Source organism: Dipodomys merriami, unplaced genomic scaffold (assembly GCF_024711535.1).
Source record: "Dipodomys merriami isolate MVZ:Mamm:240054 unplaced genomic scaffold, mDipMer1.0.p SCAF_3, whole genome shotgun sequence".
Taxonomy (NCBI): Eukaryota; Metazoa; Chordata; class Mammalia; order Rodentia; family Heteromyidae; genus Dipodomys; species Dipodomys merriami.
In genome coordinates, this window is record NW_027204492.1 from 40436406 (window position 1) to 40462373 (window position 25968).

Sequence of the window (25968 nt, forward strand, 5' to 3'; positions counted from 1 at the left end):
GCATAAGAGTAGTGGGCAAAAGCTCAATATCTATGGGCAGATGATCATATAAAATAATATTGTATGAAATGAACTTTAAAAAAGGAAATAGACTATTTTGTTGCCATTTTTGATGTTTTTGTTCTCTTTTTCTTTTGTATCGCTTGTTATGTTGTATTTGGGAGAGTAAGGGAGGGCACATAAAGGGTGGAACAAGGATGAACAAATTCAACAGTGATACTCACCAGACACTATGGAGAAATTAACTGGATATCATATGGATGGGTATGGGAGGGAGAAATTTGGAGAGAGAAATGGAAAGGGAGAATAGTTCAAAAACAGTTGTACAGATTGTACCTGATTCATGGAACTGTAATCCCTCTGTATATCAACTACAAAAAACATTTAAAAATTAATATAAAAATGTTAAAGAAAAAAGAAAAATCTGGACAAATTAGCAATACATGATATTTCAGTATCAAAAAAATTTTGAAACTACTTTTATAATCTGTGGATTACTTCAAGGGAAGGCAAAAATTGCTATATAGATGACAGTGGCATATAATACATTTAAAATATTTTATAGTAAATTCTGCAATCTTAATCTTAATCAAATATGACCTCATTAAAATGACCAAACATTAAAAAAGATGTTTACTAAGATATACTAGCGACTGAATTTCAAGCAGGCACTCACTACTAACAAATCCTATTATGGACAGTCAGAAATAATTTTAGCCATCAAAATAATCTCCATAAGGGAATTTTAAGGTTATGTTTTATCATCAGGCCATTTTAAACTGGGTTTTAATTGGGAAACTTATTATTTGAAATCATTTATAGAACAAAAATTCTTCCTTCTTATATCTTAGTTACAGGTACCATGTATCTGCCTTCTCAGTAACATGAGTTCAATCTTTAAAAGTTTTAATTAGTTTGATTAACCACAAATAAAGCATTCTGCCTTACTTTATGAATACTCTATGACTTTACTTGTACCAGAAGATGTCAACTTCATGAAAAAAAATTAATATATACAGGGAAAAGATAATACTAAGAAGGTCAACCATAAATTTTGCTGAGACTATATCTGTATTAATATTAAAAGTACCTGCTGCCAAAAACAGAAAGTGCCAAGAATAGTGATACAAAATCAAGTACACCTACCATCAAGTGATAACAATCTTAAAACAGATGAAAATAGCATGGCAACCATTAATTTTAAGATGGCCCCATGTGATTGGTGCTATACATAATATTTAATACTCATTGAAATTTCCTGACATTACACAAAATACGAGTGCCAATAGCTGTGTGCATTAATTTTACAAGCTAAGATAATCAAAATGACTCCTATTAAGTTTCCAGTGAAGTTAATTATTAAAAAGCACCCCTGACTCTGTCCGGCTTGTGTCCTCTAAGAAAAATGGTATTAAAACATTCCAATTCTGATGTCAGAAGCAACTCCATTAGACTATGTAGATTATAAGAGATTGCTTTCTTCTCTTTCTACAATGGGACAAAATGGCATAAGCTATGCCCAATGGGGATCAAACAGAAGAAAATGTTTACCCTAGTGATATGCTGGACAACTTTAAATGCCATGAAACCAAAAGCTCTATAAAAAAAATAATGTCTCAGGTGACTAGGTATATATAATCCCAAGTACTCAGAAGGTAGAAAGAGAATCAGGAGGATCATATTTTGAAGCCATCTTGGTCAAAATGTTAGCAACATTCCCAAGTAAACAATAAGCTAGGTATAGGGACATGTTTCTGTTACCCAAGCTACATAGGTGGTATGAATAGGAGAATTGTTAATCTAGGTCAGCGCAAGGAAGAATATGAGACTTTATCTAAAATATAACTAAGGCAAAAAGTGCTGGTCACATGACTCAAGTGGTAGAGCATGTCTAGGTGGCATAAGTCCTAGAGTTCAAACCCTATTACCTACCATTTTAAGTCTCAGGAAAGAAGAGAACATTTTTAATTTAATTTAATTTTATTGTAAAGGTGATGTATAGGGAAGTTACAGTTAGTGAGTAAGGAGTACATTTCTTTTTGAACAGTGTTACTCCCTCCCTTGTTTTTACCCTCCAAGAATTTATTTCTTAATTATGGTTACAACACTTCCATGCTCAATGTCTCCAAGTTGACCTTATTCCCTACAAGGCTATATACATGATTTGGCTTATCATAACATCTTTCTCCACTCGAAGCACAACCACAATGGTATTTTCTTTGTTCTTCAAACTAAGTCTGTTCAGACTACAGGCCTTACTCTTTCTAGTCTCCCTTATCTTCTTATTTACTAAGTGTAAAAGAAGTAAAATTGTTTATTGCTCTTGTTCATTACTCTGTCCCTGGGATCTAAATGAATAGATGGTTAGTGACTGATTCATTGAGGGGCATTAAAAAGTATATGTTCAAAAGGCATGTATCTGCTTTTCATGGCATAAATTTCATATGGTGCAACCCTGCCTTTTCTTCATAGCCAGGAGCCACTGGCTCAAGCTTGTAATCCTAGCTATTCAGTTTGCTGTGATCTGAGGATTGTTATTCAAAGCCAAGCCAAGAAGGAAAGTATGTTGTTAATAAGTAATAATCATAATTTATATGTGATATAAAAACTGTGACCAATCACTGACGTATTTAAAAACAATGCGCAAAAGCAAATAAGACGAGATAACTGCTGTGCCAGGACTCCTAGTTAACAGGAAAGGGTCTGAGGTCATTTGGACAAGAGGTCTACTTCTAGAGAGCCATGCAAGTCTGAAAGAACCCAAAAATACACAAACAATGCAAGAAAGGACTTCCAGGGAGTATAAAATACTAGGCAATTGTCAGATCTTTGGAGGTCAAATGGTAGTAAAGTTCCACTAAACTTCTGGGCACCTCTTACACCAACACTTTCTATGGTTAATCTCAGAACTCCAGGCAAATTTTCAGAAATGAAACAGACATACTCTATACTTTTCCCCAGCCCCTCCAAAAGACGAATGACGTTGGCTATGCCAGCAGCCCTCATACTTCACACGGGATGAAAATAAGGGAAGGAAACACCCTGAGGGTAGCTAATGACTTGTGGAAGGAAATGCTTCAGTCCTCCCTAACCAATCTTAGGCCAGAACCCTGTATGTATATACTGTTGCTCTGCTCCCTTGTATATAGATAGAGGCTGACAAGCCCTAATATGAAGTTGTTCATGATAACCAAGGTCTTTGGAACTCAAAGATGAAACCTAGTTTGAGTACTGCTTGTCACTATGGCTGACCTAGCAAAGGTATGATCAAGGCTGCTTGACATCTGGAGACTCAGGTTGATTTTTATTAGTCCTGTAATCCAGCTCTGGCACCAGTCCTGCTAACAATCTTGCATTATTTAGATTTTATTTTGAAAAATGCTCCAGGCTAGTTCTATTTAAAATGCTTCTTGCAACGAAGGCCAAAAAATGTTACCTTTCTTTCATTAGGTACAATTAGAGCTAGCAAGGTTGAAGAGGCAAACTGACTGTGAGAATGAGGATTATATTTTTTGCTTTTCCCTGTTCACATCCTAAGGAGGATGAGGGACACATTCAGACTTAATGTAAACAAATGGCTTCCACAGTGATATTCTAACAACAATTTACAATTATTTATGCTTGCAATCTTTCCAAACAGAATTGTTCCTAGTATCCCCAAGCGATACGTTCCAAGATCCCCACTTCATCTGATAATATAAAAAAAATCTTCAGATGCTTAACTCTTCTATATAAAATAGCATTGCATTTGCATATAGTCTATGTATACCCTCTCATATGCTTGAAGTTATCACTATATGAGTTGTAATCCTTAATACAATGTAAATGTTATATAAATAGCTATGCGGTATTATCTAGGGAATTGTGACAAGAAAAAAGTTTCATCTTTGGTTAGTGCAGATGCAAGTATTTTATTTCCAAGTACTTATGACCCACATTTAGTTGAATCCACGGATATAGAACCCATAAATACAGAAAGATAATTGTATTTCTGTATCTTATCAAATGTAATTTTATTAAGACTCTGGAAAATGGACAGGGTATATATAATCTAGCTGGATTAGAATCCAAACAGAGAGGACAAATAACTCAGTTAAGCTGGTATTGCTGGTCAGTGGTTTAAAACCAAAGTCTCTTGGCTGTTAGTCTCTGGAAGCAGATTTTGCTAACAGTGCTTATCAGCAAAAATAACTTATAATTATGCATGCCAACTTGGGCAAGCTGATAGAAAAGCAGATGTTTAAAGGTAACATTCAAATAATTATGTTGTTAATGTGCATAACAAAATAAATTGCAAATGTATGAATAAGCCAAAGTTAAGTGTTAGCTATTTTAGGTTGCAATTAATAAACACTTTAGTGTACTTTGGGTAGGGATGAGACTCAGGATTTAAAACATACATGAAAAATCTAAATGTCCTTTCTAATTCCTGCTTATAAAATACGCTTATGCTATAAATCTAATGTTTTATTTGAGAGTTTGGTTTTATATTGTTATTTTACTAATCAAATGAAAATAACCTAAAATAAATATGACGGGTTTTTTTCATATCTAAAAGCAGAAGCTCTATTTAAAATGTTTCAGGATATAGTTGAAATTTTTCTAAATGAATCATTCCATAACCTTATACTCATTACAAAATACTTTCCTTGCAAGTCCTAGAAGCAGCAAATGATCAGCAAACTAAATTAACTTTACTTTTTGTGCATTTTTTAGTCAGTTGTGGGCCTGAACTCTGGGCCTGGGCACTGTCCCTCAGCTCTTCAGCTCAAGGCTAGTGCTCTAACACTTGAGCCACAGCACTGCTTCTGGCTTTTTCTGCTTATGTGGTGCTGAGGAATGGAAACCAGGGCCTCATGCATGCAGGCAAGCACTCTACCACTGAGCCACTTTCCCAGCCCCGTTTTTCCGTTTTTGTGCATTTTTAAAATATGAATTGAATGCTATGCATAACTGTCAATCTACAATTATTAGATGACTAATCCTGATGAAAACACAAAAAGAATCAACTGATGTTGTAACAATTTGAGGAAAGAGAAACAAATAATAAACAAAAGCATCTCAACTCTTTTCATGGTTTCCTTTTCTCAAAATTCATTAGAATAAGAGTTCTATTTTAAAAAATCTCTGCTGGGCACCTGTGGCTCATGCCTGTGATCTTAGCTACTCAGAAGACTGAGATCTGAGTATCATGGTTCAGAGCCAATCTGGGCAGAGAAGTCCATGATACTTGTATCTGAAATTAACCACCAGCAAAAGCCAGAGTAGACCTGTGACTCAAATGATAGAGGATTACTAGCCTTGAGGAAAAGGCTCAGAAACCAGTCCCAGACCCTGTGTTCAAGCCCCAAGGCAGGAACACACACAATCAAAATCTCTAGCCTGGTTTAGAAGGACTATTTCAAATGTGCATAGAAAACTACCAAATACAATACAATAAAAGGCCAAAAAGACACAGATTGGCCAATTTATTGACAATGTTATTCTATGAAGAAAAAAATCCCTATAGAATCATTCAAATGATATGTATTGGATACTTTCCATGTACTATGCTACTTATGTACACTGAAAAGTAGTTTTTATAACATCCTATGCTATAGTATGTTATTCTGTAATAAAATCTTGGGGGAACAGAAGATCTTTGGAAAATATTTTTAATCTGTAAGTAAATGGCTTTAATTTCAGTTTTGTGGTGTTCTAAAGAGTTCAGAGGGGTTTTTATTGTTGTTTTACTAGGTTAGTGCTCTTAAAATAAAAATGTCATATTTTTCAAATGATGCATCTAGTCTAAAAATGTCAATATTATAGGTTTTAAGTCTGTGCATTTTTATTATGCCCAAACATTAGCAAATAATGATTTGGGGGGAGGTGTTAATGGAAAATCCTTAGTTATCACTTGTTAATGTGAGCATTCAGATTTGGGTCTGATATCACTAATCTCTAGTTCAGAATCTTATTGCTCCCAATATAGAGAAAAAGGTTAACTCATGACTTAAACAGAACCATACTACTTGGGCAGTTTACTGCTTGAGAACATGGCTTCTGTTGTCAGAGGCCTCCTCTGATTTTCTACTCTGATCATTTATTCTTCATTGGCCTATCTACTTCTGTTAGCATTAATCTTTGTTGGCCACTTTTCCAAGGTCTCAGTAGATTTTTTTCCGGCTATAGGGCTTGAACTCTCAACCAGAGCACTGTCTCTGAGCTTCTTTTGCTCAAGGCTAGCACTCTACCACTTCAGCCACTTTTAGATTTTTCTGAGTAGTTTATTGGAGATAATACTCATGAACTTCCCTACCCAGGCTTGCTTCAAACCACAATCCTCAGATCTCAGCCTCCTGAGTAGCTAGGATTATAGGTGTAAGTCACTAGCACCCAGCTTCAGTAATTTTTTATTCTATTCAATTCATTTTCTTCTCCTTCTAATCTTTGTCTCCAGCAATTTCATTCAAACACTAGATCCCAGCCACAACTAAGCACTGAAAGCAAACAAATGTATGATACACAACTCTAGTTGTGCCCTTTTCCTTAAGTTCTAGCTCGGTACAGTCATCTAAGAGTAAGCATAACTTTTATGAAGTCACATGTGAGTCTGAAACTGAACTGTTCTTCTTTCTCCTATAGTGTCATTTTCCTCCTATAATATCTGTCATGGTTATAAGCATCAGAAGTCCCACTAACTAGCTTCTCAGGTGCTTTAAAAACATTCTACCTACTCATTCTTATTACCAGTGTAAAGTTGCTCAACAAGTCATAGTAATTCTGTTTCGAAACTGTCCTGCAAGGAATGCAGAAAGGTTGTCAGTGGGTACTAAGATACAGTTAGGTAAGTCCAGGTGGTTGTGCTGTGAAATTGTACAGTAAGGTAATTATAGAGAGCTGTACTGTATTTTACATTTCAGAAAGCATGAAGAATTTTGAAAGTTTTCATCATAAAGAAATAAAAACTGGGCTAGAGGTTGGCTCGAAGGGAGTACCTGACTCACATGTTTGGGGAACTCAGTGTTTTCAGTACAACAAGAGAATCAATATTTGAGGGAATACATATGCTTAAATGATTTATACACAGGTGTACATTTAACCAAACACCACATTAATCTATTGATACATATACTTTCATATTTTTAAGAATCAGTTAAATTTAAATGAATTAAAAAAATATCCATCCTCCTCCAACATCTTGTCTAGGTTTAGCTATAGTTCAAGTTCTTATCATGTATTCCCTGTGCAGTGATGGAGCTTCCTTAGCGTTTTCTGTTTTGTGTTTCTCCCTCTCACTTCATGTGTCGATAAAGTATGACTTTTACTTTTAATTTTCTAGATGCATTTATTTGCAGAAGTGGAAAAATGGTTGCATATGGAGAGCCAATCACATTTTGAAGTTTGTGTTTAAAATATTTTCAAAGAAATAAGAGACAAAATGAAAGATATTGTGGAGTTGGACAGTAAGGACCTAAATGATAATAGGGAAAACTTCAAAACTACCAAAGACCATGGGGGCAAGTCCAAGCTCTATCCTCTTTGCCCTGTTCACTTCTTGCTCTACATTCTTTCTGTGGGTCATTTCAAACATAGTTATGAATTCAACTTCCACTACCCCATACAATGTCTCCAATTCTGATACCTCCTAATTTTTAGACTAATATATTAAAATGCCTATGAATTATCTCCATCAGGACACCCAATGGGAATATCAATATTAATAGGTCTAAAGATGAATTTGCTCCCAAACAACATCTCTGTTATCCATGCAAGTTTATCTGCTCTTCCTACACCATAAACCTGGGAATTATCTTGGGCATTTCCTCATCCTCATCCCTGATATCGCTATTGATTCTACCTACCCAATGGCTCTATTATTTTCTCCATACCTTCTAGGGTATAATTTTAATGCCCTGCTTGTTATTTTTTCTGACACAAACCATTCCCTTTCAATGTAGTTCACAGACTAGAACATAATATTCAAATAATAAAGAAAGAGTGCCCTCATTTTTCTAGTATACAATAATTTCAATCCCATAATGAGAGTGGTTTTGAAGATCTTGGTCCTTTGAACTCATAAATGATAGTAAAGAAATGAATGGGGAGAGTTAAATTAGAAAGAGTGAAATTTTAATGTCAGTACAAGTAGTATCCCAAGAAGCTAATGAATATTTTTAAGTTTTAGAGTCACATGATCATTGGTAAGACCAGGAAGCTCTTCCTGAATACTCCAGAAAGTTATTTAGAAAGCAACATAGATATTCCTTAAATGTGAATGCAAGTTCTAGAAGTTTATAAAGTAGTAGCAAAAAGATGTGGTGTTACTAGTCTTGCTTTGAAGATGTCTATATTGTGCAATACAAAAATGTTGGGACTTACCTCTTGAGAACTCTTTTTCAGTCATGGGGCTTGAACTGGGGGCCTGGGCTCTGTCCCTGACCTTTTGTGCTCAAGGCTAGTGCTCTACCACTATGAGCCACACTGCCACTTCCATTTTGAGGAATTTTTAGGAGATCACTGGCCTAAGTCTGTCTATACCTTGAATTCTACCTAATAAACTACATCCAATATAATACATGAAGAAACCAAAACCTAAAAACTTTATAAACAACTGAATTTCTATCAATCACAATCAGAAGCCCATTCACAGGCAGCCAAATAATCAGAAAATGTCCAAGTAAGTTAAATACCTCATCATACAATAAAGCAAATACTAGCTGTAGCCAATAAGGTAGACTTCTCTACTTTAATGCTTGGCCTATAAATCTCAATGACTCCTGCTTCAGAGCTCTCTGAACTTCTGGTTGTACTGTGAAACTCATTAATCATTCTTTGTTCAAATTAATTGTTTAATTTGCCTTAGGCTTTTGTTTTAACAGCAAAGTAGTTTGGAGAGAGCAGTGAAGAAGAATGGAAATACAGTGGAGGGGGGAAATTTGATCAAAGAACACGGTGAGAATTTATAGAAATACCACAAAAATACCCTCTCACTTGACAAACATGTTAATTCCAAAATAAAAAAACAGGGAACATAGATGAGTTATATTATGAACATTTTCATTTTGGGTATCTTTAAATATATATATGAAAAAGGATTACAGAAGATGAATTGGCAAAATATAGACCCAAACATGCTTTGTACATACATTTTACTAAACTTCAGTCATATTCATTTTTTCATGTTTCAGTTACTTTTTTCAGCTACTTTTGTACAAGTTATTGGGACAGAAATGGCTGTCCAAATAGCTCAAATACCTATTGTCTGGCCCTTGTCCTGAAATTCAGGAGATTTGAACAAGAGTTATGGAATTTTTCTAGAGAGAGGGAGGGGGCCCCTAAAAGGATGTCTAAATGTCTCTGTTCTGTAACATTCTGTCTCTAGGAGAGGATTCATATTGTCATGGAACAAACCATTGTGGTGGGGAGTGGGACTTTTGAGAATAGCTTAAAAGAACTTTATTTTCTCTCTTCTTGGTGTCTATTGGTAAGTCCCATTTCCTCTTACATTCAAGAATTTTCAACTTAAAAGAAAGTTCACTTACTTCCTAGGAGGGGGACTGATGTCCCTCTGGAGCACCACAGGCCTCCCCCCCCAAAGTATGGAAGTTTGGAACAATCCTAGGGTATAAAGCCCCAGATCCGCAGGTACTTCTTCCCTTTCCCTCATATCCCTCAAGAGAGAGCAGGCCCTCTCTCTTGAGGTGGAATAGGCAGCTTTGGCAGGCCTGTACTAACTTTAGTCCCTCACCCTTGAGGTGAGGGCTGTTGGGAGGCGTGGCCTGAAGAAAGGGAATCTCTAGGGTGGGAGGACGCCTTGTGTAGGGTGGGAAGAGGAGAATCTAGGGTGGGAGTAAATTTGCCGGGTAGGAGGAGATATATTTAGGGTTGGAGGAAGCATTTCTAGGGTGGGAAGAGATGTAACTAGGGTGGGAAGAGGCATGTGTAGAGGAGGAAATGAATCTAGATGGGAAAGGGGTATGCCTAGAGGGAGAGGAAGCATGTCTGGAGGGGTAGGAGGCTTGTCCATGATGGGAAAAGATGTATCTGGAGAGGGAAGAGGAATGTCTATGGTGGGAAGAGGAAGAGGCATAGGTAGATCGGGAGAAGGTGTGTCTAGGGTTGGACAAGCCTGGGGAATGTGGTCAAGAGGAATGAGGAAGGCAAGAACAGGGCCAAACATATGGAAGGAGATTGAAGCCAAGGGCACAGGGGATAACTGTTCAATCCGGGTTCTCTCAGGGCCAGAGCCAAAGCCACTAACTTCCTCCACCGTCATGGCCATGATACCCGATGACCCCACTAATGGGTTTCACCATGACAACGTCTTGGCTTTTATCAACGAGCAGATGGCAAGGCACCCTAAAGGGCCCGAGTTCTATCTTGAAAACCTGTCTTTGTCTTGGGAAGAGATAGAAGACAAATTCGGGGCCATCTTAGAGGATCGCACGGTGCCCAGAGAGGTCCAGGAAGCCTGTGCCTGGAGCAGCCTGGCCTTGGGCGTGCGCTTCGCTCGCAGGCAGAGTTATTTACAGGAGCACCGGGTACAGTGGCTTCATGAGTTTGCTAGACTGCACAAGTCGGCAGCCAACGCCTTGGCCGCAGACCTGAAGCAGCTCTCCGAGCAACAGGAGACAGAGCGCAGGGAGGCCGCATTCCAGCTGCGGGTGATCCGGACCAAACTGGCAGATGTGCAGAAAGAACGTGACATGCTCAAGCGGAAGCTCCTCCAAGCAGTAAGATCACACACACACACACACCATTTTCCTGTTCCTGTCCCACTCAAATCCCCTTCCCCTTTCTCATCCCTAAGGCACATGCAGAACTTCTAGACATACCTACTTTTCCTCCAGGAACTGAAGGCACTCCCAATAGCAGAGGGACCCGGCCTAGCCACTAATGTGATCATGGCTACTGCCAGTGCGGCTACCACTGCTGGAGGGGCAGGAACTGAGATGCAAGGAGTAAGCGATAAGGAAGATGTGGCAGATATGGAAATTTCTACCACAGATGTCGGAGGAAGTAAAGAGGAGATGGATTCAGCAACATCCGAGGTCCCTCAGGAGGGAGAAGGAACCCTCATGAAGCTTCTGGGGGCTATGGAGTGGAAAAATTACCCTTTTGGTGGACAAAGGGAGGGGAATATAAGAGCTCCTGAGAAGGCTAACTTTTCTCACTCAGGAACCCCGAATCCAAGGCGCACAGCCTCCCCTGAGCCCCTTACTGTACAACTCCCTGCATCATTCACATACTCCTATGAAAGCCCCTTCCAAGTCTCCCCATCAACACCACCAGTCATGGGCATTGCACCTTTAACTCCAGTGCCTTCTTACTTCATGAATCCTGATATTAGTCTAATTTCTGATATGGGAATCACTGGAGCAGACTTTGATGAACTTCAGGACAGGAAGGACTCAGATATCCAGCAAGAGAGAAAACTTCCTATCTTTCGACGTCCTGGGGACTGGGATTGTCCATGGTGTAAAGCAGTGAATTTTTCACGGAGAGAAAATTGCTTCCGCTGTGGGAGGGGAATCTGGCTGCAAAGCCCTTAGTGTATGCAACATATACCTGAAATAGAGTACATGCATACAGCAATTAGAGACTGAGCTGTTTCTGTGTGAGGAGATGGGAGGCCTGGGTGGAGCTGGGGGAGGGTGGGAGGAGAATGGGGTCAAGGGAGTGAAAGGGAGAGCTCCATGGGGAGGATGTATATGGGTGGAGACATGTTTTGAAGACTCCCTCCGTGTTCTAGATTATTAGCATTCAACAATGCGTGACTACTACAGCTTCTGTGGAGCAGTACTAGTGTACATCTCCCCACACTGCTGTCACGTGAACACTAATGGCTGGTATACAAAATCCCACCATCCTACACATGGGCCTTAGGTGATCTGTCCAGGAGCAGTTACTGCACGCATTCTGAGCCAGACTTATCCACAGGGTTGAGAATCTGAAGGGCAAGGCAGGAGATCACTTGGACTTCATACCACAGTCAGCCAAAAACATTGGCCACAGAGGTCTGGCTCTGGCTGTGGGGAAGCAAAATCGGGTATCTTACAGAAGATATCTTTTAGAGGGTATCAGTATGCAGTCTTAGAGTGCAGACAAATATTGAGAAGTAAGAAGTCACTGCAGTGACTCCGGAGAGCTGGAGGATGGTGGAGGATGGTGGAGGATGATGGTGACGCAGATATTTTCACTTATTGCAAGGCTGTTATGTTCAAGGCAACCAGATTGGCACCAGAAGAACAAGTTTAAACAACAGACAGTCAATATGTTGGAAATGACTGGGAGTTGCATCAATTAGGCGCCATGGGGACTTCTACATCCCAAGAATCCCCAAGAATGAACTGGTGGCTGGCTCATTTTTTTAAATTTAATTTTATTTGTGAACTGTACAGAGGGGTTACAATTACATGGGCAGGATAATGCGTACATTTCTTATCAAGCATTGCAGCCTCCTCCTTTGTTTACCCTTCGCATCCCTTCCCAGCCTCCCCCCTCCCCCCCAATCCCAATCCTTCTCCTTCCCCCACATTCCCCCCCCCCCGCACCGACATTGTAAAGCTCATTTTGGACATGACAACTTGTATTTCTCATTGTTGCAACAGGTCCACCTGTATCCTTAAACAACTGGTTTTTCCCCATCTCCTCCACAAGTTATACTGACATCAAATATAGTGAAAGCAGGGGTTATACTGTGGGGGAGGGACATACAAAGCAACAAAGAGATAATCTTATAAATGCGTTAGAAACACATGCATGAAAGAAAAAAAAACATTAAAATACATATCTAAGGGTTCATTTTCCTGACATCACATTATCTGACCTTTTCCGCTTGACTCATGCATATACTAGATATTGCAAATAAGGGAAACCATGGGACCTATGTTTCTTTGGGGCTGGCTCATTTTTTGAAGGTGGAGAGTATCATAAGAACCAAAACAGGTCTGGTGCAACCCCAGGCTTATGCTTAACCCATGTGAACATGGCAGACCATCTCTAAGCAAATGCTGCCAGAGGCTGTGAACAGAGGATGACAGCACCTGAATGTGGATAAACAATCATAAGGATTTGGGGGAGGGTGAGAACCCCAGCCTGCATTTTCCAGCCATGTCATTTGGCCTGTATGTCCCCCTGTAGGACAGGATTTCTGAACCTCTGCACACTTGACCTGAGGTGTTGGAGATTTCTTTGCTGCAGGGGGTCGGGGGCTGTCTGAGCACTGCAGGATGTTCAGCACAATGTCAACACTCTACTCAGTAGATGACAGTGCTGCTCACTCCCCACTCCCTCAGTTAGTGACACCCAAAAATGTCTCCAGATATTTCCACATGCCCACTTGAGGACCAGATCATCCCCCCACACTAGGAGCCACGAAGGAAATAAGGGACTTAAATTTGAAATAGTCAAGAATCAAAAGAGAAGGTCAGCTGGCACTGGTAGAGGCTGAGATCTGAGGTTTGAGATTCAAAGCCAGTTGGGGGAGGCAGGAAAGTCCATGAGATTTTTTTTTCTTTGTCAATCAGGGGGCTTGAACTCAGGGCCTGAATGCTATCCCTGAGCTTTTTTGGACAAGGGTAGTACTTTACCACTTTGAGCCACAACTCCACTTTTGGCTTTCTGGTGGTTAATTGGAGGTAAGAGTCTCATGGACTTTCCTGCCTAGGCTGGCATCAAACCATGATTCTCAGATCTCAGCTTCCTAAGTAGCTAGGATTACAGGTCTAAGCCACTGATGTCCAGTTAAAGATAATGTGTGTGTGTGTGTGTGTGTGTGTGTGTGTGTGTGTGTGTGTGTGTGTGTGTGTGTGTGTGTGTGTGTGTGTGTGCTAGTAGTCCTGGGACTTCAACTCAGGTCTGAGGCACTGTCCCTGAGCATTTTTGCTCAAGATTAGTGCTCTACCACTTGAGGAACAGCTCTACAGTGTGAGACTCTTATCTCTAAACTACTCAGAAAATAAAAAGCCAGAAATGGAGCTCAGTGGTCAAGTACCAGCCTTGAGCAAAAAACAACTCAGGGACAGTGCCCAGGTCTTGAGTTCAAGTCCTAGGACTGTCACAAAAAAGAGAAAAGGTTACAAAGGCTGAGGTGTCCAGTGAGTGAGTCTGGCATTTACTTAGGCTCTTCAAGCAAATTCAGAGCAATGACAGGGTAGAAGCCAAAGGGCCAGGACTGAGGAGTGAGGAGAAATGAGGAAGTGGGGCCCCAAGGGGGCGCTCTTCTTCTAGGGCCTGGATGTGAAGAGTAGGAAATAAAGGAGTTGCATGGTTGTCAGAGGGAACTCTGAACATCAGAGAAACCTGAGCTGGAGGAGACAATAGAAGGCTGGAAGGTATAAGAAATACATGAAAATTAGCATCTTGCAAACTATATTAGAGTTGTGGTTGCTCTATCACTATAGCATATGAAATGGTCATTTGTCATATGACAAGTTCACTTGGATTTTAAGACAAAATACCTTTAAAATAAAATTATATATATATTTACATATATACACAATTATATACATATGTATATATATGTATACACACACACACACACACACACACAAACACACATACACACAAGTATATTTTTAGATTTGTGTTTTCATACAGGAAATATCTGGGAAAATGTTTGCCAAATTGAGGATTAATTTGGGAAAGTAAATTTAGAGTCTGGATGAGAGGCAGTAAAGTACCAGAGTACAGGGTGGTGTGGCAAAGAATACAGCCCAGGTGACAGAGGCCTCTATTGCTTTATATACTTGTGTTTTATCAAAGAAAATGAATGAAATCTTCACAAAAATATTAGAAAACAAAATATGAATTTATTTGCTGGGCTGAATTTTGAAAAGGCTTTGTTTCCCTGGGAAACAGATAAGTAGGGACAATACCATTGTATGTAGAATGTGGGAAAGCAAGAGAGGGGGAATCCTACCTGCACTTGGATGTTAGACAAGGCATCTAAAAGTGAGCCACAGTAGAAGATTGAATGTGGATTTCTAAGGTATGATACACTTTGAAATAACTGTGGAAATGTGTTTGAGAAATAAGGTAAGTGAAAGAAAGGGTCAGGAAACTGAACAGAGGACCCCATTCAAATAGGGACCAACTGAAACAAACCCTTTTAGTTTGGGATAGAAGTAGGAGTCCAGAACGGGGCATTGGAAAGGAAGGTTGGTTGTACCAGGAAGGACAGTATGTGTGTGTATGTGTATGATATATATATATATATATATATATATATATATATATATCATACACACTTGACCTATTTTTGGTGGTGTTGGTGGTAGGACACAGGTGCTTATATACTTAATAGGAAGTGCTCTACCAATTGAGTCATTCCCTGCCCTTTTCATGTTAGTCATCTCTGAGTTAGTGTCTTGCTTTATGCCTTGGCCAGCCTGGACATCAATACTCCTATTTCTGCCTTTCAAGGATTTAGAATTTCAAGCTTCAGCCACTGTCCACCTAGCTTCCTTCTTTCTCTCTTTTCTTTTTTTCCTTCTTTTCTTCCTTCCTTCCTTCCTTCCCTCCTTTCTCTCTCTCTTTCTTTCTTTCTCTTTCTTTCTTTCTTTCTTTCTTTTTTCTTTCTTTCCCTTCCTGCCTTCCTTCCTTCCTTCCTTCCTTCCTTCCTTTCCTTCTTCCTTTCTCTTTTATTACCTCTTTCTTTCCTTTTTTTGTAGTAGTAGTAGGGCTTGAACTCAGGGCCTGAGCATTGTCTGTAAACCTTTTCACTCAAGGCTGATACTCTACCACTTGAGCCAAAGCTCCACTTCGAACATCTCTGTCTTTCTTAAAGCATATATTACCTCCTATCATATGTGATAAAATAAAAAATGTTACTATTTGAGGCTTTCCCCATCTTCTTGTCCTACACACATATCCTCTTTTTTTGCTCTTTGGAGTCTCTCTAAATATGAGAATCATGGTACAGCCAGCAAATCATTTCTGGGTAATTATCATAAAAATAAGAGTAATAGACAAAAATTGCTGATGGATTGCAAGGAGCAATATTAGTTTAGCCAAATTAAATCAGAAAGTGGGAATAAGAGCTAATTACAAGACTAAGGAAACAAGTGATAGAGGATAAGAAAGCAAAAAAGAGGGAAAATGTGCAAGAGAAATTTTACAGGCAGAGTTTTTAGATGGGAACGAGTCTGAGGGATGACAGGAGATATTTCTGGGCAGCTACAGCATTTGTCATAATGGGAATGAAAACAGTGTGTAAAAATCATTTTTAAGTGTTCTATGAGGTGAGCTAAAATGGTTTTCCCATTCCCTGCCATGGGAAGTAATAAATGCTCAAGATTATAGATTTATGATAATTTTAGAAATGTTTCCTTTTGAACTATGTGCATTTCTATGCTGAACTACATTAGATCTTGTCCTTTTACTTATGTTTCTTTGATTATAATTGTAAATATGTCCTAATTCCTCTTTTGATTTGTTAGAAATCAAGAGCCTAGTCATTCACTTTTGCTTTTTGTAGTAGCTTTACATGGAAGGTTCTCAATAATTACTTGTTTAAAGTGATATCCAAGAGCTGAATATTTGTGAACCACAGTAAAAGGACTAAAAGAAATATCTACTTACGGATATACCTCCTACAGAGTTCCTACTTCTCTCTTCTTTGACGGAAAGAAACTTCTAAGCACTTCAATAGAACAATCAGTTACAAAGTTTTTTTTTAATATATATTTTATTGTAAAGATACTATACAGGGTGGTTACAGTTACATGAGCAAGGTAATGAGTCCATTTCCTATCAAGTGGTCTTGTCCTATCTCTGAAATTCCTATTTTAACTTGATCCTCACTTTTCATTAACTTAGAATATCCATTTCACTGTCTTTTGCTTTCATCTTTAATCAGTAGAATTCTGTCATTACCATTATACAGTACACTGAAGAGACTGAGAAAAGAAAGACAGAACATTATACAGGCATGAATTAACATAACTAATGACGCCTCATTTCTTGTAAATTCATACTTCTATATAGAACAGGAAGGGTAGCTAATGAATGAGAAGACAGTAGAACAAATTGATTATGGTTAAGACTATGGCATCTGATGGACTTGCTCATGTCTACCTCCAACATTTAACTAGCCATGTATCTTAGACAGATTCTTTGACTTCTACGAATATTTTATCCTCAATAATATGAACTATCTCATGTGGTTATTATGAAGATGAACATAATATCTCTCAAAACCGCTTAAAAGTCACAGCAGTAAAGATGGTGATGGTAACAAAAGGATAAAAGGAAAATATGGTGTGGAAAACTCACTCTATATGAACATTGGCACCAGATGCTTGTCAACAGTGAGACAGGCACTCACTCCTCTCTTTTCAAGTCTTCACTCTTAGTTAATACAAGTCACTTTGTGCCTTAAGTCAAAAGCAAAGGAGGAGTCATCTCTTGTTTAACTATTTCCCTCATATAATGCATCAATATGTCTGTTGGCTCATCCTCCAATACATATGTAAAGTCCATTATCTTCATATTTCCATAGCTGTCACCTCAGTTCCAATCACCATCATACATTGTAACTATTACATCTGTTTGTTAATTTGGCCTCTATGCTTGTCTCCCTACAATCCATTCTTAACAAGGCAACCAAAGTGATCTTTTAAAAATGGAAATTTATTCATGTTTCTCTTGTTTAGAAAAAACAAAAACATTCACCACTTGCCTCAGATTACTAATAAAAATAAGCTTATTCAGAGGTCAGAGGTCTGAACTCTGCCTGCCTGTCTAGCTCATCTATTACTGTTTCTATTGGGTTAACAAGGCTGCATCAAGATGGACCTTCTTTGGTTTTCTTGAATATAGCAAACCTGCTTCCATTTCATAACCTTTCTATTTTCTATTGCTCTTGACTGGAACATTCTACATACAACGTCCAACTTGCTTCTGCAACATGGCATCCCTTTGTTACACTCACCCTTAGTGATAGAGTGCAGTTTTATAGATGATTTGCTTACAAGTGTGTTTGTGCCTCCTTCAATCTAGAAAATAAGCTCTGAGAGAGTTGGCACTTTAATTCATGCTTACATGCACATACATAATTAATTGAGTCTTCATTTTCCATGTGAGGATAGCAAGGCACACAGCCATAAGATTCTATCATTCCCTAGGTCAATGCTGGAATCAAAACGAATAGTTTGTAGTTTGCAAGCTATGAGTCGTTGGTTGATCCTGAGTAGTCATATAAAATATTCTAACTCACACAACTAGTCAGCAATAAATATGGAATTCAAATTCCAGCTCCAGATAGCATACCCTTAATATATATGATTCAGTACTAGTAGCAATGTTAAAAACTTTGCAACAATGTTACTTATGCTCTTTCCTCCCTCACTGGAAAGTAAGTAGAAAAGAAGCACCAATCTGTAGCAATAGAATCTGCCTGATAAAATATAAATATTTAAATATATGCTGGCTAACAGTATTAATTTCTGTGCTGAGCAATGTATATTCCTTGGAGATTCTGATACCTACAGAAGGGATTAAGATGAGATACTACGAGGTGCCACATTTGGACTTAGTGCTGAGTGTTCAAGTGCAGACTGGAAGGCAGTCCAAATTAATATAAGACACTGCCACAGGAATAGTCATTCCTTGGTTCCACTTTTATCCACATAAAACTTTCTCCATGATTACCCTATCATCACTCTTTAGGCTAATGATAGGATCAGAATCAGTTTGCAAACAGTCCACTGGTGAATCTTAGTATATTTAAAAATTTGGAAACCTGAAACATTCAGATTTCATGATCTTTTTCACAAAGTCAGAAGGTATGGTGATGTTGGGCTTATATCCCTAGGATCCTCTAAGAGGTCAGGAGGGGAATTTAAGAAATGACTGATACAATGTGGAAACTCTATTAGCAAGTGATTATCTGGAGCTCAGATAAAGCATGTATCATCACAAAGAAGAGAGTGGCCTGCTATGTCAACTGCACTGATAGGTCACATAATAGGAGGGTTGAAGTTGACTTGGACACTGGATTTAACATTGTAGGTGAAATTGAAGATTGAAAATGGCAGTTTGGGTAAGTGGTGAAGATAAAATTGTTATTATAATAGGTTTTCTGATCCTCAAAGAAACAACCACCCCAACAACAAGTAAGCTAAAGACTTCAAGAGACACTTCTCTGAAGAGGAAATAAGAATGGACAATAGAAACATGAAGAAATGCTCAAATTCTATGGCCATAAGAGAAATGCAAATTAAAACAACATTGAGATTCCACCTCACCCCAGTTAGAATGGATATAATCAAGAAATTAATAACAACAGATGCTGGAGGGGATGGGGCCAAAAGGGAACCTTACTACATTGTAGGTGGGAGTATAAACTTGTTCAACCACTTTGGAAAGCAGTATGGAGGTTCCTCAAAAGACTCCACATAGAGCTCCCCTATGACCCAGAAATCCCACTTTTGGGCATTTACCCAAATGATCACAAACAAGACCATACTAAAGCTACCAGTACAACAATGTTTATTACAGCATTATTCACCATAGCTAAGATATGAAACCAACCCAGATGCCTCTCAGTAGATGAGTGGATCAAGAAAATGTGGTTATATATATATACAACTGAATTCTGTGCCTCCATCAGAAAGAATGATACCGCCTCATTTGTTAGGAAATGGAAAGACTTGGAAAAAATCATATTAAGTGAAATAAGCCAGTCCCAAAGAAATTTAGGTCCTATGCTTTTCCTTATTTGAAATAATTAGTATATGTATAGGATAATCTTATCAGATGATCTAAAAAACTCAAAGGTCCTGAGTTCAGAACCCAACATTGCCAAAAAATAAGGATGGGGAGAGAAAGAAAGGGTAAATGCAGAGGTGAATTTGATCAAAGTAGTACATTACATGCACCTATGGAAATATCCCAGTGAAAACCCTCTTTTTTAAAAATCTAAGCCTTTGCTCAGTGGAATGTCATCTATTTCTCTTCTATTGATTGAGGTTTGAGGTGAGAACCACTGACTTGGATGATATCTAAAACATATATGAAGGTCAGCCTAATGGGCAGAAAAAGGATCAATTATAGGAAGAAACTTTTGAAACACTAGGAAATTCCACTATCCTGAGTATTCCTTCACCATCTGTGGCTTTTGTGCATGAAACAGTACAAGGCTTTGTTTAAAAGCAAGTAGAGTTTTAGCTGAGAGGACCTAGCAGAAGCAGTAACTCTCAAGTAACATCCAAATTTTGATGTCTAATATCATTGTTTCCTAAAAAGAATTAGGGTTCTAAGAAAAATCATTTAATTTTTATTTGAGGCAAGAAATACATAAGATAAATCTAAAATATTTTTCAAAAATATATAGATATGCTTAACAAAGTAAAACAATCCACATAATGATGAAGTTATTTCAAAGTAACAATTGAATGAGTTGAAAGAACTCCCAGTAAGCAAGTGTGAGAGAATTTGAGAAACAAAAATGTAGTAGAATTGTACTGCATAATACAAATATCCATGTATCCATACTGGTAGAAATAAATGATAGAATAAATAGATAAATAAGTAGGGAGAATAGATAAATCTTCCATGAATAAAAAATAGAAATAATTTATGTAGGTATTCTGCTCTGAGGAAGGTAGAACATAACTCTCCAACTCCTAAGTGGGGATTGTGAATAATGACTTTTATCCAAAGACTACACGGTAGAAAGAAGTGGGAGGAAGGGAGTACCTTTACAGTGAAGAATGACAAACACTACCTCAAGTCAGGTAATCAAGGTCAATATCAGCGTCAGTAACTTATACTGACTGTACCCTTGATATGATATGAGGAGAATGGTATTTTATGTCTATGGTCTTCCTCCCCCAAACATATTCTCCCAGTTTAACCACAAGAAAAATAGTAAACAAATCTCAATTGAGGCACATTATACAACCTATCTGACCAGTACACCTCAGATGTTCAAGGTTATCAAAAGCAAGAAAGACTGAGGAAGTAGCACAGTTGAAAAAGAGCTTAAGGACACATTACAAGTAAATGATACATTATATACCAGATACAGTCTTGAAATAGAAATGGAATATTAAGGAGAAACTGAAGACATGTAAGGAAGTTAAGGACTTTGCAACAATTCTGGAAATCTAAAACTGTCCTAAAAGTTGGACATTTATTTAAAAATAAATAGGAGATTTTTACCTGGGCACCAGTCAGTGGCTCATGCTTGTAAATCTATCTACTCAGAAGGCTGAGATACTAGGATTACAATTCAAAGCCAGCCAAAGAATGTATCTGATACTCTTATCTCCAATGAACCACAAAAAGCCAGAAGTGAAGCAGTAAAACACTAGACTTGAGCCAGAAAGCTCAGAAACAGCACCCAAGTCCTAAATTCAGGACTCAGGACTAACAATACACTTTAAGGACAAAGTATATGTTCTTCAATAGGAAAATGAATGATTAAATCAAAGCGCCAAAAATGTGAACCAAGCTATCACTAGAATGAGCAAACTATCAAATGACTAGGAAGTATTTCCACTATATATTTTTTATTAAGAAAAGAAAATTCAGAAAAATATAATCTTCCTTTTACTTTGTAAGATAATAAAAAGAGAATCTCTATAAATATATTTGTATAATTACTACAATATAAAAATGCCTATAATGAGTATATAAGTGGTTGTCATTGCCAGGTGTAGGTGAATGGATTACAGGGGAAGAGAAAAGAGAGGTTAGCAACATTGAACATACAAGTAGGGTCAAGCCATTAAGCAATAATTAGTTCTTTAATGTATTATAAGTTTAGAACCTTTGTATAATGGGCTAAAACTTTGAAATAAACTTTAAACTTCTGAAAACAACAAAGAAACCAAACACAAATCATGAGTGATAGGGGGAAGAAAAAAAAAAATATATATATATTTTTTTTTTTTTTCTGGGTCCGGTCGTGGACCTAAACTCTGGGCCTGGGTGCTGTCCCTCAGCTCTTCAGCTCAAGGCTAGTGCTCTACCACTTGAGCCACAGTGCCACTTCTGGCTTTTTTCTTTTTGCTTATGTGGTGCTGAGGAATCAAACCCAGGGCCTCATGCATGCAAGGCAAGCACTCTACCACTAAGCCATCTTCCCAGCCCTGAAAAAATATATTTTTGAGGGGCAGGTGGTAGTGAGGATTGGGATTAAGCTAGACTTGTATAATGTACAACCAGAATGGTTTCTCTGGTGTTTAACTGTCCATCATGTTTTATTTTCTTCTTTTTCATTGTCTCTATAATATAAAAATGTTATGGTTACAATAACATGAAGTACAAAGTTTATTCTCAGGGAAAAAATGAGAGTTTCAAACCATTCTCACTTATTAATATACAAGTAAAAAAGAATTCAAACATTAGAATGCATAATGAAAAATACATGGAATAAAAACAATAATAGATAATTACAAAGTACAGGATTCAACTCAACTTATTTTGTGTTTCACATTAGAATCTGTACAGTTCCTTTTGTATCTGTGGTTGCTTACATTTCATAAAATTATCTTAAAAACTTTGTGGAAGAATGAACATTAAAAAAGAAATGAAGAAGCAGTTCTGTGCCGGTGTGTATAGAAGTGGAGGTGGACTTGCATTATGAAGAATCTTATCGTGCCCAAAGCTGCAATAATCAACTACAGGTGATATGGGTATGAAAATGCCTAAAAGTAACAAGGAAACAAAAGTAGAAAATACATTTTAAAGGAGAGGATGAGAAGAAAAGAATGAAAACATCCTGGAAAATTATTGGTCACTAAAGGTGAGTTACATCTACTTCTATATTTTTCCAAAAGCTTCTGACGAGCCTATTTATCACTGAGGATGTGATAAATGATTGCTTTGGCCAACATCCTGTGGATTTTGCCTACCTTGGACAGAAACTAAGCTCACCATTTGTTCTACCCATACCCCTTCTACATGTACACAAAAGTGATTTTTAAGAAAGTCCTCTGTTTAGACACCACCTTGTTCTTCTGGCCTTTAGAACAACGAGTACTTGCCAAAGAGTTCCAAGGGTTTTTGATGAAGAAGTTGCATAGCTTTGGTGTGAAAGTCCACAGGAGACAAGAATAAGAAGGTTCTGTATTTCCAAGAAGTTAAAATCAAATAGTAGAGTGCAGCTCCCTGGTGAGTAAGGTCAGAGACTTTCAAAATGGCAGAAATGAAAGGTGACTTAAATGTCATCTCAGCTACCTAATACCTAATGCAGCCTCTGAGATAAGAGATCCTAAATCCTAGCACTGCAATGAAAGGGGGAGGGAGGGAGAGAATATTGTAGAATCTCTAAAGACAAAACAGCTTGCTTTCTGCTGTAAACTTCCTCTAAGCAAGAATTATGTCTGATTATCTTCCCAGTATACTACCCACAAATTCAGGATGATGGTATTTAGAGAGTTCTATGCTGAATATTCATTTACAGTGGAGTCAAATTCTCATTCAAAATTATACAAAGACTATTACCAGTAGCTCATTTGCTAAGAAATCCTCCAGAAGCATCTGAAAGGATTTTTTGCCACCAAGAAAGGCAAATAATGCTATACTGGTGGCTTTAGTATGGCCTTGTTTGTGATCATTTGGGTAAATGCCCAAAAGTGCGATTGCTGGGTCATAGAGGAGCTCTATGTGTAGTCTTTTGAGGAACCTCCATACTACTTTCCAGAGTGGTTGAACAAGTTTTCAATCCCACCAACAGTGCAGTAGCTTTCCCTTTTGGCTATATCAGCATCTGATTTTGGTACCCTAGTATTGCATACATGTTTATTTGAATTAGGGAAGGGAAAGGCAACAACAGAATGATGAGACAAAGGACAAGGAGGAATCAATGCAACAGCGATATACACAAGGCAATATGTTGGAAATGATCTGTACAACTTGTGGGTGGGGCAAGGAGAGGGAAAGTAGGAGAAAAATAAGGAAAGGGTAACAAGTTTGACAAGAAATGTACTTATTACCTTACTTATGTAACTGTAACCCCTCTGTACATCACCTTTACAAAAAAAAACATAGTGAAGAAAAAAAGGCAAAAGCTTGAATTGAAGGATTCTTGAGGTCATTTTCATGGCTAAATATCAAGATCATTGAGCCAACTGGCTCAATGGGAAAATAAAAAGAATCGTTAATATAGGACCCTGGGGCAGGGGTGGAGTTGGAAAAGAAATGAGTCACAAAATTTTCTAAATTAAATAAGCACACACAGTACATGGGAATCCTACTTTATGAAAATCTGATAAGAATCTGCTATGTAGCTCCAAATGATAATTAGAATCAAATTTACTGAAGCTCCCATGTGCTGCAACCTTTCAAACACTATCTGGGGCCAAAATGAATACCAGGAAGCTGAAACATGTGTCGTTGGAAGGGTGAGGTCAAAGGTAGTGGGGCAGACAAATGGAGAGAGGAAGGGTGGGTAGATAAAGTCATACCATTAAATGTATAGATGTGAATATTAACCTAGGTAAATTACTGGGATGTATGGGGTTGAGAGAGATAGGAAAGGATGATGAGAGAGGTGACATTGGGCAAGATGCATTGTCCTCATGAGCTGGCATCTTGAATTGAAACCCCTTTGTACAACTACTTAAAATAGTCTTAAAAAGGCAAAGTCTCTAGGGTATAATGTGAAGCAAATACCTATCAAAAGCAAAAGGCTACTATCCAAGGCACTGGGCAATATTTTCCCACAGCACTCACCTTAAAACACAAGTGTAGAATCCACTGTCTTGGGCCTCAGCTGAGTGAAACCATATTGAGTCTTCCTCTTTGCTCATCCTGACCTCTGAGAAGATGATGGGCTCTTCCAAATCACCTTTGTTTTTGTACCACATAAGTCTGAGCCCAGTACTCTGGGCCATGCTGTAGTTGGTGCGGATGTAACTGTAGAAAAGGGCACATTTCACTCTGACTGGTTCTCCTGCCAAAGCCATGTATGTCTTGAGATCCACTGACCAGTCAATACAGCCATCCACTGCAAGAAAACCAGACATGGCATGAGATGCAGTGAACATCATTCATGAGGATGGTTAAGGATAATTCATTGCCATTATGTCCTGAGGACTTTCTATGAGGCAGGTACTGATTCAACTGTTTTAGACAGATTACTTAATTTGATCTTCCCAAGGAGCATATTGGATAGTCCATTAGCTTACTTATACTTTAATAAACAGACATCTCATTATAGCACTGTGCCTTGAAGAGTTTTCCAATCCTCTAGATTGAGGTAGACAAGAACCTACAAGGAACTCTAGTACTGATGGCTATAGGGTTGTCCTCAGAGCCCACAGCCTGGTTCTACTTCCAGCCAAGTAGCCTAACAAGTGAATTGCTCCTGATAGCCAGGCAGTATTTACTTTGTAGGATCATATGAAATAGAACTGCTGAGATGACACTGACAGGTTGGTTTGTGGAGACTCAAACTGAGTATTTGGCAAGATTCCCTCAAAATAAATATTTGCAAGGGAACTTTGCACAGCCTAGAAGCAAGCCTGAAATTATTTCTCTTATTCTTATTTTATAGGTGAGGACACTGAGACTCAGAGAAATTAATGACCTGGCCCAAAGTAACACAACTAATAAATGATGGACAGTTAAGCTCTGATCCCAGAGAATATCTTCTTAACTCCTATCTGTACTGCTGAGACCTATAATTGTGACAATAGCCACTGGTTTATTGATTTGCCTTGGAGAGAGTAATGCTGGGGTTGGAACAGTGGGCACCTAAAGAGATTACTTGCTATCATACACAATGCCATTTTCCCATGATATGACCTGCTATTAATAGCAGGTATTCAATTACAATTGATTTCTTTTCATACCCTAAAGCCTCCCACACTTTTTAGCTGATGTTTGCTCATAGGAATATAAAGAATATAAGATATTAATGTCAACATTAATCAAATAATATTAGGTGGGTAAATTTATCATTAAAGAATGACACAATGCCAGGTACCACTCACTCATATCTATAATCCTTTATACTTGGGAGACAGACTT

The 25968-nt window shown here is 38.1% G+C and overlaps 2 protein-coding genes across 3 annotated transcripts in view; one reads left to right on the forward strand and one right to left on the reverse strand.

Moving 5' to 3' along the window:
• The window catches only part of Il1rapl2 (interleukin 1 receptor accessory protein like 2), a 1139514-nt gene that overhangs the window by 496602 nt on the left and 616944 nt on the right, over window positions 1-25968 (reverse strand). The window contains exon 3 of the mRNA XM_070038998.1: window positions 24670-24943. Coding sequence (XP_069895099.1) covers window positions 24670-24943 — 274 coding nt within the window. The remainder of the gene's footprint in view (window positions 1-24669; window positions 24944-25968) is intronic.
• Tex13a (testis expressed 13A) lies at window positions 9652-11535 on the forward strand. 2 transcript variants are annotated; one of them, XM_070038996.1, is made up of 3 exons: window positions 9652-9737; window positions 10222-10715; window positions 10833-11535. In XM_070038996.1, the coding sequence occupies exons 2-3, from the start codon at window positions 10257-10259 to the stop codon at window positions 11532-11534; spliced, it is 1161 nt and encodes a 386-aa protein (XP_069895097.1). In that variant the 5' UTR covers window positions 9652-9737; window positions 10222-10256; the 3' UTR covers window position 11535. The 2 variants fall into 2 exon arrangements, with proteins under 2 accessions (XP_069895097.1, XP_069895098.1); XM_070038997.1 differs by having other exon boundaries at window positions 9660-9783.

Coding starts and splice junctions, on each gene's coding strand:
- Tex13a (XM_070038996.1), top strand. CDS start 10,257: ATGGCCATGATACCCGATGACCCCACTAATGGGTTTCACCATGACAAC. Junction 10,716..10,832: donor AGCGGAAGCTCCTCCAAGCA/GTAAGATCACAC, acceptor CTTTTCCTCCAG/GAACTGAAGGCACTCCCAAT.